This window comes from Thunnus maccoyii, chromosome 20 (assembly GCF_910596095.1).
Source record: "Thunnus maccoyii chromosome 20, fThuMac1.1, whole genome shotgun sequence".
Lineage (NCBI taxonomy): Eukaryota > Metazoa > Chordata > Actinopteri > Scombriformes > Scombridae > Thunnus > Thunnus maccoyii.
The window spans coordinates 11,051,006-11,066,039 of record NC_056552.1 but is presented as its reverse complement, the minus strand read 5'-3'; the positions used below and the strand labels follow the sequence as shown (position 1 = coordinate 11,066,039).

Below are 15,034 nucleotides of genomic sequence, written 5' to 3'. Positions count from 1 at the left end.
ATTTTATGAAAATCATTACTGACATCTTAGTTGTGTTTTGTATTGAGAGCTTCCCATTACAATATGTATTTAAAACTAGAAAGCTGTGCCTGTTTGAATAGATAGTGTAATGTGGTACATGTAGGCTATGTCTGTTTAATTCCCCACAATCTATAAAACATTTCAGAGTGGGAACTGTAAGGTAGACTGGTCATGGGTCAAACAGACTAATCTTCAGTGAACTAGAACAGACAGAATTTAGTTTGCTTCAGCTGCCATTTAAATCATTTTGCTTCCAGAGCAGCTCTGCTTCCAAGAAATGTTTATATAACTAAATCTCCATCTTTATAGTCAAATATAGCCATGAAAATTATAACAGTGTTTTTAAGAAAGAAACTTGTCAACCTATTACCAACGTTTATATTTTTTAATGAGATGGATAGCTATAAAACGTTGCCAGTACCCCCATTTTACTGTTACATTGAATACATACACACAGTGTATATTTTATCCCCATTATGTAGTATGGTATAGTAGTATCCAGACATTTCCTAAAGATAAGTCTAAGCCCAAGAGCCCTCTTGACTGAGTTAGTGTTATCTAACCCACTACATGTTGTATCTAGTATATCTGTTTTTTTTCTGTATCAGAAGACAGGCAGCTCTGTATCAGAGGGCTTTTGACATGCTGTAGATTAAGGTGTTTTGTTCGGATAACAGAATATACAGAGTATCGTGCATGTTGAAATATTATTTTATAGACAAAAATAAAGTTTAGAAGTACATTAGACTAATGTACATGCAAGGGCAAGCGGCCAACAGTGAGATACTGCATGTATCTACAGTTAGAACACACAGTGCCAAAATGATCTAAGATGCCCAGTGAGCCAAATATTAGTAGCTGCAGTTAATTCTCTCAAAAACATTAGAGAACATAAATAAAATATTGACTTTAAATCATCATGTAATTACCACTTAATATATTTTTTTTGCTTTCATCTTGTGTCCATGAGTTCATGATTATTAATACAGAGGAGAGATTGTTGTCTTGGACAAATGATGCATTGTGTAGTACTGTATGACACTCCAAGACAACCAATGCCTTAAATTCTGTAATATATTGTGGTATAAAATATTTCCATTGATGGCATATGGATACCTTGAACAATATAGATAGAATCAATCATTGCCTTATTCACTTTTGTTCATTAACATTACCCAGAATCTGCCTCTGTATTTCTGTACCCTATTTCTGCTTTACATGGTTATCACTCGCCGATGTTTTGCACTGACGTAGAGTAGTTATTTTTCTCATAAATGATGACTATGGTTATTGGTGAAAAAAAAAGCTAAACATGAAACTGTGTATGTTGACAGATTTACATAAATGACAACGTGAAAAGTATTTTTGTGTCTTTTAATATACGTACATGTAATTTATGACAACACTGTATTTGTTTGAGTGTTACAGAATGTGCTGCTTCAAATGCAAAGAAGTTTTAACTGTTGTTGATAGCTGACAATGAACTGAGTGTAATATACCTCATTTTGTTATGGTGACTGACTCGATTGCCTGAAGTGTTTTGTTAAACTGATTTAGTTATGTAACTCCTAATTTATTAAACGTTGGCTCGATGCTGCTGCTGCTGCTGCTGCTAAAGATGGCTATGATGACAAACAGATGACGGTGGTGATGACAGTGATGACTGTTTATTCTATTCGTTGATGATGAATTGAGGATATTTAGTTTTGTTGGTAATTATATCTGTAATTTTGGTGAAAATGAAGAAAATGACTGTTTCAGATTTTGACCATGATGATTAAAGTAAACTGTAGACTTATTGTCTGGTGCTGCTGTGATTAATGATGTATCTCAGAGGAAACTTGTCATCATTTAAAGCTGCATTTAGCATTTTTTTTGACCACTAGGGGGAAGAAAATTACAGACAGGTAGACAAAACACAACAAATGAAGAAAAAAGATTCACCACCTTGTATAAAAATACATTAAAACACAAGAATATTACACACCAACTAATTTGATGAGCTGTAAAATCCATATGCAGCATACACTAAAGCACTGAAAACAGGAAAACACAAGATAATACAAAAACATGAGTTACTGTGGAGGTTTCCAAGGAACACTTAAAACTGATGAACACACTAATGATTAACATAACATCTTCGGAAACATAAGGTAAAACTAAAATAAATGTTGGTCATTTTCCAACAGAATTAACACGCGTGTCCAAGCCATTGACTGTGTATAAAGATAGATCTAGCGAGGTGCGACATCACCCATTGCTTTGCATTAGAGTCAGTTTGAAGCCCAGATTTGCAACTTAAGGTCAGTGCCATCTTTTCCATTTGGAGCCAGGACTTTCTAAATGAGGAGTACAGGTTTTTGCCTTTTCACGCTCTGGAAACACACCCCGCTACCTCGGACTGAAGCGAACGCTAGTTTACGACAACAACCAGTGCACACTTGGGCTAATGTTAGCTACTTTAGCTAAATTGTGCAGGGCAGGTATGGTAATCATGTAACATAAAACTTATTCTTTAAACAGAAACTCAGACGAATCCAAGACAAACATGGCAGACATCAAATCTTATTGACAGAACAACAATTTCCAAAAGGAATTTTGAATGGGAGTCAACTGGAGCTGGGGATTTTTTGGAGCCAGCATCTAACTTACTGGCCATTAGTGGCACTTAAAGGTACTTCCACACTGGCTTCAGCCTCAAGTGGTGGTAGTTGCTGCTTAGTCCAAGCAAATATATATTTTTTAGTGTCCTCTGAAAATGTTGTGTTGTATAATATTTGCTTGAGTTTTGAGGGGGTTTTTTTGTAAATGTTACATATGTGTTATGAAAATGGTGATGTTTTCATGTTTTTCTTATTCAGCCATTGCATTTTTTGTCCATATTCAAACATACATGGGTTTCAGCCATTTATCTTAGATACTTGATACTTAGATACTGTAGCAAGATACTGTGTGTTGTTGAATGCAAACAAAATAATTGTTTTTTTTGGTTCAAATTATGAGGTGTTCAAAATTTACTATGAAATTTTACAATGACTACGACAAGTGTAGTTTCTTTTTAAAGAATATGTCAACCAAATGCAATAATTGTTTTTTTTTTAAAATTTGGTGTTAATATTTTTTGGAGTTTCATGGTACAGAGGCAAAAGCTATTTCAAGCCATGTCTGCACTGACAACATTTGTCAGTAGGCTGAATTAATTGCTGCTGCACCGTATCTACAATAGAGTGATAAATCAGTGTCATGATTACCTGTTTCATCCTTTTTGGATTTTTTGAGGAACAAATTGGTGTGGGGCAGGAAGAGAAAATACAGGAGAGTTTGACAAGAGTGATATGAGTTTAAGCTTTTGTATCCACTGCAATTCAGACTATTTCCACCTGCAATCAGTCTGAGCCAGAGGGAAGCTATTTTTCTGTTCACACCACAGTGCAGGTGGTAATGAAACAACATCAGCAGCTGACTGAGACGGCCTTGGCTGTAAATGACTGAGATTCTACACGCTGATTCACACCCCAGGAGGAGCCAGTGATTATCCTCAGGTGGGTGGCATTGACCGTAACACACGGCTTAATCATGGTTGGCCTTAACCCACTCGGTCAACTGGTCCCTCTGGGTGAGGAATAAACCACAACTCAAAGTGAAAAGTGGATACCTTCTTCTGTAAAACTAAGGAATGTTTGTCGTTTTTCCTCTTCATAACTCTTTGACTCAGAACCAGGAAGCAAAAGAGGCTGGCTTTAGGTGTTCCCAAGGTATTTGTTGTAAAGCCCATGATTTTTTTTTTAATGCATTGAAATAATATATCTGAACATGTGTGTAAAGCTATACTCTTTGGCTTCTTTTATGAGGTTAATGTAAAATGACACATTTATCTCAATGGTAAAACAACAGTCACTTGAGAGTAGAATAACATATTTCTGATAAGTACTTGGAAAGTCTCAAAGACAAAAAAAACAGAGGGTATGAAAAGGCCAGTGATAGCAAAGACTGAATGTTGTGTTTGATTTTTTTTTTCTGCAGAAACCACAAGAATATCAAAATGCACGAAGGACTCTGCAAATCTCGGACAAACTGATCTCTGAATGCTGTGTTGTATTCCATGCAAACCCGCAAAACCCCAAGAAACGTCAATTTGGGAGTTTTGGTTAACAAGCCTCTCCATCTGAATGACATGTACGTGTAGGTGAATTTGTGAAAATTGTGATGGGGAATCTGGAATGACTATTTACCTCTCATATGAATGAACAAAGAGCATGTGGTGTTTATTATACAACTTGTAGTCTTCAGTTTCTCTCCCATATATCATCACACGCTTCCTGTTTGACTGTGTGTACTAGAAAATGTGTGACGCACATTGTTGGCATGCTATTGTGACAGAGTATGTGTGAATGCTGCTCAGAAGTGTCATTACATCAACTGAGAAGATCTTCATGGATTCCCTCTTTTGAGATGAATCTCTCAGTGTAGGCCATGCCCCTTTACCACCTTTTTTCACTAATCTTCAAAACCCATGGTACACCCTCACAGGTGTTTTCACTCAGACAGCCCAGTATTCCTAGAAATTGTGTCCATAGGTGCCAGTTTTCGCAGGAAGGAGTGTGTCATTTTTGTGGCGAGGTGAAAAGTAAGGATGTGGAGGTCTGGGTGCTGTATCGATGTGTAGCATGTCAGACTTTCATGCAGGAGATTGGAGTTTGTGTCCTCAAACTTTTAATAACTGTAAACACAATCATTACCTAACCTTAACCAACTGTTTTTGGTTGCTTAATGATAATCATACCTTAAAGGAGGGTTCACAATTTTTCAAGTCTGTCTTTAAACAACAGTCAGATGTCCATATGTGCATTGAAACAAGTTTTTCTTCCTCCTGCTATTACTGGCCATTAAAAGATCCCTCTAAATGCGTTTACAATGTAAGTGATAAGGGACAAAATCCACAGGCCGAGTTTTGTGCAAAAATGTCTTTAAAAGTTTATCTGAAGCTAATATGAAGCTTCAGCAGAAGTTAGGTTAGTAAAATCAAGTGGATATCTTCCAAAGTTACTGTCTTTTTAAGATTCCCTCTTTGTGTTTCCCTGTTGAGATGTGGTGGAGGGATTGTAACAAAGATGGAATTTGGCAATAAAAAGACTTCTAAAAACTTTGGAAGATATCCACTTGATTTGATTAATTTGGACCCTAACCATAAACTTTTAAATACATTTTCTGCACAAAACAAGGACTGGATTTGTCCTCCGTCACTTATATTGTAAGTGCATTATGAGGAGATCATCTAATGGCCAGTATGAACAGAATGATAACAGCAAGAAAAACTTGTTTCACTGTTCACTGGGGCACCTGAATATTGTTTTAAGACAGACTTGAAAATGTGTGAACCTCTCATTTATTTGCAATAACCACAAACTGTACAGACTGTGCTTTATTGGCATCTCCCTTACTTTCCTGTTAGTTTTGTTGCACCGTTTCATCATTATTTTAAGTAAATGGACTTTGGTTACCTCTCAAACAGTAATTCTCAGCATTGCTTCAACTTTAACCTGAGCACAGATCTGCCAGAATGAGTAAAACCAGAATAAGTGACATCTGTGTGGGTGTGCAGGGCCTTAAATATATTTGGATATGCCTGAAAATTAGTGTCAAACAGATTGATATGATTTTTCTACATTTGGTCGCCACACATTGTGTGACTATAACAAGATGTAGCTGACACGCACACATACCATCTGTGAGTGATCCAGCAAAATTTGATGGTATTGCACTGATAGTCTAACTGTAGTCTGACTACAAATTGTCTTTGTACAAAGCCCTCATATCCCTGGATGTTTTACATGCAGATTTAATGATGTTAATATAACAAATTTAGAGGACTGTAAAGCTATGGTGGGGGTACGCACTCTAGTTGCCTTTATAATGGATTATTAGCCTACAGCATGTGGATAAATTGTAGAAATCATTATTTGTTTAACCTAATCTCATTATCAAAAGCCCCCATGTATCAGCACTGTCACATTTGACCAAAACCAGAGCTCCTATGTGGACCAGTGTGTGTGTGTGTGTGTGTGTGTGATGCCTGCCCTTAGGTCTGCTTCGCTTCTGTTTTGCAGGCTGCTGGTGGGTGGAGTTGGCTTGCTCGTTACCTAAACCTGTAACATCTGTGCTGGATCTGCTTGAGTTTAAAAAGACTGTCTCACCGGGTCATCGCCTTCTTCTCTTGACTTCCCGGCAGCCTCCCACACAGCACTACAATTTCACTCACTCATACGTTACACATGCTACTGGTCTGTGCCCTCTTCACTACTGGTTTGAGTTTTATTCATGTTTATTAAGTTCCTTTGTTTGTAAGTCTGTGTGTGGCCTCCATTTTTGTTGCTTGAGTCAGTTGTTATTCATGTTTTTGTCATCATTAGTCAGGATTTGTTGTAGAGTTTAATAAAAACACCTGACGCACAGAACAGAAATATTTATCTAGGCATTTAACTTTTAGTCTTAGCTTTTTCACCTTAAACAGTCAGTTTATAGTTTATAATGTCATCAACTTGTTTCAAAAACTCACATGTTGCTTATAACTGGAATTACCTCCCTAACCTAATATTCACAAATATTAAAGGATCGTTTTGTTTTATTACAATCTAGATCTTATTTTTAGCTACCTGATGAAATATCTAATAATGTAGTTACTCAATTTGGTCAGCAGAGTACCTTTGTCTTCAAAAATCATTTGAAGACCAAGAGTACTTATGTAATATACTCTCTCTGCCCTCCCTGATCTATCTATAGCTCAAAAAATGTCATTTGCAATGCACTTAGGTGTTACTTTGAGCACCTATAACCTTGTGGCACTTGTGTCAGGCGGAACATGGAGTGATGTCACTTTGGGCAAAAGCATCTGCCAAGTGAATAAACGTAAATGTCATGGCCCGAGGGATGGTGATGTCTGTCTGTTGGTCAGTCAGCTCTCCACTTTGGTCCAGACTGAAATATCTCAACATCTGCCAGATGGATTCACATAAAACTCTGTTTAGATGTTCATGGATCCCAGGAGATCCTTAAGAGTTTGGTGACTTTTCCTTTAGTGCCACCAGAAGGTTGACCTCTATGGTTTTGAGTGAAATGTCTCAACAACTTTTGGCTGGGCTGTTATGAAAATTTTTATTTGTCCAATACTTTTGGATACACTTTTGAACAAATAGCTGAAAAACCAAAGACATTGTACCTGCTAAACATCAGCATGTTAGCATTGTCAGAGTGTATTAGCATGCTGCTGTTAGCATTTAGCTCAAAACCTGTTCAATGATCTGACTGGTCGTGTTTTTTGCTCCATTAGACTTCTTTCATGCAGCGTTGCCACATTCCCAGACTGAAGCAATTACTTTGTTGACTACAATGTTATGATTACTTAAGTGAAGGACGTCCAAAACTACAAAAATTAGACCCAGGTTGTATGAAACTGGAATTTCCTGAATTTTAGTTGAAACAAGTAAATCAAAATCCATTGAAACATTTCTCTTTTGCTCATAAAGAAGCAAAATTTAACACTGAATGTCAACAATGACTCATTATTATAAGTGTGTTTTGCAGTTCAAAACTTGTATGTTTTTACACTAGAGAAGTACAGCTTGCAGTATTATATGAGTAAAATGTTTTTCCATATATATGGCTAAGCTTAGTTCATCAATCCAGAAATGACCAAACTTTTTCTACCACCTTTCCTGTCTATGCTGATCTGGTTGTGGTCTTTGATGTCCATCAAACCCGCAGAGAATCTAATCTGTCTCCGATGCTCCGGAGTAGCAGAGGCGAGCGAGGTTAAGCGCCGGTTTACCAACGCTGCATGGCGACTCACTCCTGTGATATCCAGGCAAGCACTCTAACACTTCAAAGGCTGGATCAACTTCTGAAGAAGCATTGGCCTTTCAACTGCTGGCAAGGTCAGCCTGTGGCTGTGTCTTCCCACACATCTGCACGGTATCACAGCTGCAGGCCACAGCGGCTACAATGCACACCCTACACACTGTACAACCCCCTCCCTTGTCCCACCTCGGTCCACACCCACCTTCACTTCCAGGGATCTTCTGCAGGCCATATGGGAGAAGTTTGAACCTCAGTTTGTCTTATAAATTCTTACTGTTTTTGAACAGACCTACCTTTTTCACTTTTTCAATAAATGTGTGGCTTGTTTTACACAAAACCAGCACAAGATATCGTAGTATTTAGTATATTTATCTGGGATTTACAACTTGCTGTACACTCTGAATTGTGCTAATTGGATCAAATCTCTCACATCTGGTATTTGAAACATATCTACTGTCCACATCTCTACACCAACACAGAAAAGAAAAAGGGTGTAATCAGTATTATTGAATTGAGTTCTGGAGGAAAATTACAAACATTTTAGAGCAGGATCTGGTAGGTGTTGCGGATCAATTTCAGTTTGTGTCTTCAATGGATGCTGAAATATCAAACTCTCAAAAAAGGCAAAGCTGGCCCAGCTATGTTTTTGTTTTGAACACTTGCTCCCAGACCCCCTGAACTATTCACACTCCCTGCAGTTTGCACTGTTTTTTGCTTCCCTAACTGAAGTCAACATGGTGCAGCATTTGAAAGTGGATGAAAACTTCAGACTCTGAAAAAGTTTTAACAGTGTTGTAGAGTTGATGTTATATTGATGTTGGACACATGTAGCTAATGTTAGCAAAATGTTGGTAAGCTAATGTTGATTGTAACTGACACAGCATTACAAAGGCCTCATTATTCAACCCATATAACGAACATCCAGTAGCTCTCTCATTCTTCCTTGTCTTGCTAGCTTACTAGCTTATACAGGACTGAAATAGATGAAAGTTTTGATGTAAGGCTTGCGAACTTTAACTTTTACCTCTATCTCAATCAGTGAAGTCCATAACATAAGAACAGCCCAAATGCAAATCCAATTATTGTATGTTGGACTTCCCTTGAATGCACCAACAAGGGAGCAATCAGTCCCTGCTCTTAACAGAAGAACCATATCACAGCAGATTAACAGTGACAGCAAAAAAATAAAGGCTTATTTTGATTTATCTCTTGTACAGCTGCAACGATTAGCCAACAGAAAATGAATCAACTGAAGCAACTACTTTCATAACCGTTTTAGTCATTCCTTAAGCAAAAATGCCAAACATTTGCTAGTTCCAGCTTGTCAAATGTGAGGTTTTCTTTGTCCTCTGTGGTGGTAAACCACATGTTTTTGGGTTTTTTTACTGCTGGTCAGACAAAACAAGACATTTGAAGATGTCAACTTCAGCAGTGGGAAATTATAAAGGGTATTTTTCACTATTTTCTGACATTTTACAGACAAAACTAATCGATAAATCAAAAACACACTCTACAGATTAATCAATAATGAGAATAATTGTTAGTTGCAGGTGTAAGTTAAAATCTAAAAACAGTCACTGGCCATGGTACAGAGCTGCAGAAAGCATAGTAATATTAACAAGCTCTGATACTATACGTATTATACTCTTCAGTGCTCTGAGATGATGACAGGTGTGTGAGCTTCTGTTCAATAACCTTTGTAGGAGGAGATAAGAGGTTAAAGTCTTCCTATACAGTAATTGCATGTTGGCCAGAGGGGAGAAAGGCTGGTGTTGTTGTCAGAATAAGCCAGTGATCTGTAAAAGCCCCGGCAGAGCTCTGATAATTAGAGCCTTTCCACCCCGACACTCTCAAGATACAATCTCACTACTGCAGAAATCAAATGAGATGATGCTTAAAATTAACCACAGTGATTACAGCTGAGTTATGGAAATGAAATGGAGCTTATTTTCCATCAGGGATGTTCAATCAAGCAAGAGTGAATATAAAATCAGACTTTTTTTTTAAATTAATCATACAAATAACCAACAAGTAAATCACCTGCTACTGCAAATGCTTTGACTTTCTTTATCAAGTTATGACCTTGCTTTAATTCCTGATCCTTTCAGTGTGGAGTTACCCCTGCAAAAAAACTCTAAACTGCCTGTGGATTCGAGGATAAGTGCTTGTCAATATGTATTAGCACTGTGCAGACATGATGACTTATCCAGGGTGCCTTCCACCCAACGGATGCTAGGGTAAGTTGCAGCCTCCCCGTGGCCTTAAAAAATGAAATCATGAGAGAAGAAGAGTCTTTTTTTTACACTTGCACTATATACATGTTGTCATTTCATAATGTTACAAACGAGCTTTGGTAACTAAATTGGGGGGGGGGGACACAAAGACATTGGTGGACTTCCCCTGAGTCCACCAATGTGGTGTGTAATTTCCGAATATTTTCACGGTAGCAGATTATTTTACGGTCTGTAATTTCCTGTATTATTATAGTAATTATTATTATTATTGCCTGTAGATGAAAATGTCTAACATTTATGCTTTTCAGTTTGGCTGACGGGCTGTGCACTGATTAAAAGACTCTTTAGGGACTATTTTCCCTATAATTAGTCCCAAATTATGTAGTTCTTTTATTATTTGAAAATTCCAGACCCATCAAACAAAGTGTTACCGACACTTTTGAACTGCATTTACTGAATAAAAATAAAAATTAGTTAATTGATCGGTTGATTGGTTCCCAGAGTGCTTACTGTGAGTAAAATCCACACAATTCCACAAGAGCAGTTGAAGAAATTCAAGTAATTTGTGCAAACATAGTCTTTATTTAATAACTTGCCAAGAGCAACGTGTATAAAAAAAACTAATCAATGACACACAAAAAGTCACTGAGTCCACAAGAATTGAAAATTGTAGAAGTGCAGGTAATAAAGCTTTTGTAATGGTTTACATAACTGTGTTACATAAGTTAATAAGTATGTACATAATGACAGTCATGGCCATTTCTCACAGTAGCTGAAAGTAGATGCTAAGACACGTACATTTCCTCATGTGTGATTTCTATTTCAGCAGTGTTGGGCAAGTTACCTTCAAAATGTAATATCTTATATATTACTAGTTACTTTCATCTGAAAGTAATAAGTTACTTTACAATATACTGCTGTCTGTGTAGAGTAACTTGCTACTTTTGCATTATTTTCACCAAAATAACCACAGTCAGATGATGACTAGGCAATATGAAATGGAGTGTAATGTTGTTTCATAGCAGCCTTGACATAGATTGCACTTGACTGTTATGTTCTTTTCTTTGATAAACTGAAAGTAGTGAGAGTATACCCATCTTGAAAACGCAGAGCCTGCAGCCATCTCAGCCGTCGAAGTTCGACAACTTGAAATTCTTCGGGGGATATTATATTTTTTTCTGGTGGTGGAACGGTGCACGGTGGGAATGAATTCTTTTAAAACAAATACACACTTAATTTCAGGTGGTAACACATTACTTGACATAATAACTGTAATAATATTACCAAAATCCTTATAGTAACGCATTATATTACTTTGTTACTGCTAAAAGTAATACATTACTGTTACCCCAACACTGTATTTCAGTTTTCTTTTATTTACAAAAATAATGTTCTGACAAAATTCTTTAATTCTGCAATATCAATATTTATAGTTGATATCAAAGGAATAATGGTAATATTCATATACATTGAAAAAGAGTGGTCATAAACATAAACTTAGCCTTTGATGGAATTAAAAACTTAAACGTTTACAGTGGATATTAAAAATAAAAAGGTTGAGATGACAGTGAACACAGAGCTTATGTCTTGGGATGAAACAAAACAAAACAAATAAATCATCCCGTTTAAATTAATCCACATTTTCTCCAAACAGCCATTCCACTGACAGCACTATGAAGGAATCTGACAGAGGTCCAAACCCAGGCTTGGAGTTCAACCCAGTCTGATGAGAGCAGATGTTTGTTTTTAATTCTTCCTCCAGCTTCCTTGTACAGTCATTATGTTCCCAGACGTCTTGCTCTGGACCTGCGAGCTTGGAGCTGCCTGAGGGGCAATTTGATGGGCTGCTTGTTGAATTTTTCCATTATTTCTTTGATGCGTGACAGGTTGGTGCGGCCGATGGTAAAGTCGCACCTGGTGGCGCCCATCTCGTAGCCCACCTCGCACTTCCTACTGGTAAGGCTGTAGCCCTCAGCCCTGGCTGTTACTTTGTACTCTCCGGGGTTCAGCAAGCGCCAGTAATCACCATCAGCAGCTGATAACACACACAAACACAAAACGGCTAATAAATATTTTGCACTTTTGTGGTTAGGTTTTATGTGGCACCAATGGAAGGAAAGTGTTCCATGCTCAAACTAACATCACAATTTTTGCCACATTGAGTCCCCTGATAACATAAAAAAGAAATCAGATCTTTTTTAAGTCATGTTTTTGGCAGATAGCCATGGCAATAGCATTAAACATCTTCAGTAGCACAAACGGATGGTAAAAACTGAAAATGGTGGGACTGATTTAAAAATAACAGGCTGCCTGTGCTTTCTGTGTACCAGCCATAGAGGCTACTGTTGATGTAAATCTTTAATCCACTAATACTAATCCTATCACATCTTAATGTAATGTTACAGTGATCTAAGCACAAAGTCCAATATATAAACTGAAAAATAACTTATATTATACCCAGAGTGGACTGTTAAACTAATTCAGTTTCCTCTTGTAGAAGTAATACTAGTCAAGCATGAAATTTGTAATGGATTCAGTTTGATTCAGATTGATTGAGTTCACACAGTAAAAAACACAGTAAAACCCTGTTCTCATCTTCCTCCTCACAAGAAACACTTCATTTTTTCAGGTCCTGTAAAATACATCTGTAACAATCCTGATACAGATATGAATACGACTGGGTTTAATGACTCCACAGTGACCTCAATGTGTAATTCAACACTAGGCTGAAAAGCAATGTTTCACTGCCCTCTGTGAGACATCACTGACAGGTGTTGTTGGTTGTAGTCAGCTTTGTTGCACCTGTAATCAGCCACAACAGTGATGTCACGATGTACTGACTCACCTTGAATATCACATAGCAGCAAGGTAATAAGTTAGGTCAGCTGGAAGACAGCAAAAATGTGATTTCCTTGATGCTGTTAAAGGTACCCTGAGGAATGTTTGACCACTAGCAGCACTGTTTATGGAACAATGCTTTCACATGTACGTCCCCGTTGGTTTGCTCTCATGCAAACAAGGCCGCACATGTAAGTGTACTTAAAAAATGTCTTTCCAGATGTTTTATGAGGAATCAAATGGGATGAAATGTATTAAATGCTTGAGTAATACTGAACGTAAACAGAAACCATATTTCCAAAAAAACCCCATTTTTTCTTTAGCTGCTGTGCTCAACTGTGAATTTATGCTTTCCCACCTATTTTTTTCACACATATAACATAAAACCAGATTGTCATAGCTATCTATTCTTGTAGATTTATTTAATGTTATGTAAATGCTAAACCTAAATGTTAAATCTCTCTAATATCTCAGGAGATAGAGGTTGTGGGTAATTAATGAACTGTGATCCAGATGGGGATTTATTCTGTAGGAAGTACAGTTCTCCTGTTTACTTATATTACAGAGAGAATACATGTACAATGAGCATGTTTTTTTATTTTCTTATGTCAGTGTACAGTAAATATAAACCAAAAATAATTGAATAATTGGTTAAACTATTTGTATTTGCTCTCAGGTGAAACATCTTTCTATGGATTTTGCTCCCTTGTGGGTTGTACCAATAAAAGACCATGTAAATGTTCAATTTAGGCTAAATCACAACAAGCATAATTGAAGTTACTCGTTATTTGTGCATCAGCAGCAATATGCAAATTTTGTCCTAGAAAGCTGTATCTAAACAGCCTACTAAGCAGTGGCAAAAAGCAAGCATCACAAAGTTAGAGAGTTCTTTGTGTTCTACTTCTGAAAAAGGTAGTGCTCTGTATTCCCATTTAGATTTTTAAAAATAGCTCTGCTTTGTCATGTTACATTTTCTTGGTCTCTCCCCACTGATCGCTGCCTTTATGTGATCTGGGAAATGCGCTTGTGGTGTATTTTCAGCCTTTGAGTCACTCACAAAATGACAGCGTTGCTTCGTTCCCGTCATACAGACACCCACCTGACACGTCTGAACGCCCACTGAGACAAATAAAGTATGATGGCAGGTCTGTCTCCGCTGCTGATCTGCAGCCGATCCAAACAGTAACACACGGACATCTGTGCTCACATAACTTAGGTTCGGATGGCAGGAGGGGATCTAATTGTTTCCTGAAAAGGCTTTAATATAAAATGCTAATGAGCTACTTAATTCTGAGTCTGGCAAAACGTCGCTCAGATATTGATCAGATATCAGTAGCACTGCTGTCATCTCGGTGACTGTGGTTGTTTCATTAGTGAGAGGACAATTCCTTCACAAATGTTTTTGAAGGTTCATACAGTTCCAAAGCAAACTCAAGTCAGCTGAAAAGGTACCATTTTGAAAATAAAAAGCCTTAAATCTTTACTGACTGCAACTGAGAGTAGCAAGATTTCTGAGAGGAAGCGGTGACTTATACTTAGTTCCAGGAATAATAATGGCTAATGTCCTTTTGGACATTCGATTTCACGCTCTAAGTAAAAAACTGCTTTGGCTTTGAAGGCTGCATTTTTTAGGCATCAGCAGAGATTGCCTTGAGGACGCACAATCGATAGTAAAATTCAGAGCAGAAGGTCTTGGAGAAGCTGGCTATGACTGTGAATTGACTGAGACTCGTACCTGCGGCTGTAGTGAAATACATCAGCTGCTTTTGTTTAGGCTTTCTATTCCTTCTTACACTGGAATGCTAACTCACTGTAACAGTGACTCATTCCTGAGGAATATCAGCTCAAGTGTACAGACAGTCGAGTCACAGCCCTGAGGTAGCTTCTGCTGCTTTGATTGCTAAATCTCAGCTTACTCACATAAAATCTCAGAGATGGAGGGGAAAATATTCACATGCTGGAAAACAGACATCTGTTTGTGTCCAGACAAACTTAAACTGAACAGATTTTTGAAGTGAACATGTTTATTTTGTTTATGTTGCTACCTCAAACGAACAATTAATGGTTTAAAGTATACATAAATACCA

The 15,034-nt window shown here is 37.4% G+C and overlaps 1 protein-coding gene and 1 long non-coding RNA gene across 6 annotated transcripts in view; one reads left to right on the top strand and one right to left on the bottom strand.

Annotated features, from left to right (window-relative positions):
• The first annotated feature begins 3,569 nt into the window (after positions 1-3,569).
• Positions 3,570-8,223, top strand: LOC121887011. Of its 3 annotated transcripts, none has more exons than XR_006092888.1 (4): positions 3,570-3,776; positions 4,045-4,197; positions 6,129-6,302; positions 7,783-8,223. It is a non-coding gene; the product is annotated as an uncharacterized LOC121887011 (long non-coding RNA). The 3 variants fall into 3 exon arrangements; XR_006092887.1 differs by having other exon boundaries at positions 6,129-6,324; XR_006092886.1 differs by lacking the exon at positions 7,783-8,223 and having other exon boundaries at positions 6,129-6,947.
• Positions 8,224-10,718: 2,495 nt separating this feature from the next.
• Positions 10,719-15,034, bottom strand: part of cpxm2 (carboxypeptidase X (M14 family), member 2) — a 39,574-nt gene continuing 35,258 nt past the window's right edge. For all 3 annotated transcript variants that reach the window (XM_042396275.1, XM_042396276.1, XM_042396277.1), the window contains one exon: positions 10,719-12,144. In XM_042396275.1, coding sequence (XP_042252209.1) covers positions 11,888-12,144 — 257 coding nt within the window. In that variant the 3' untranslated portion in view covers positions 10,719-11,887. The remainder of the gene's footprint in view (positions 12,145-15,034) is intronic.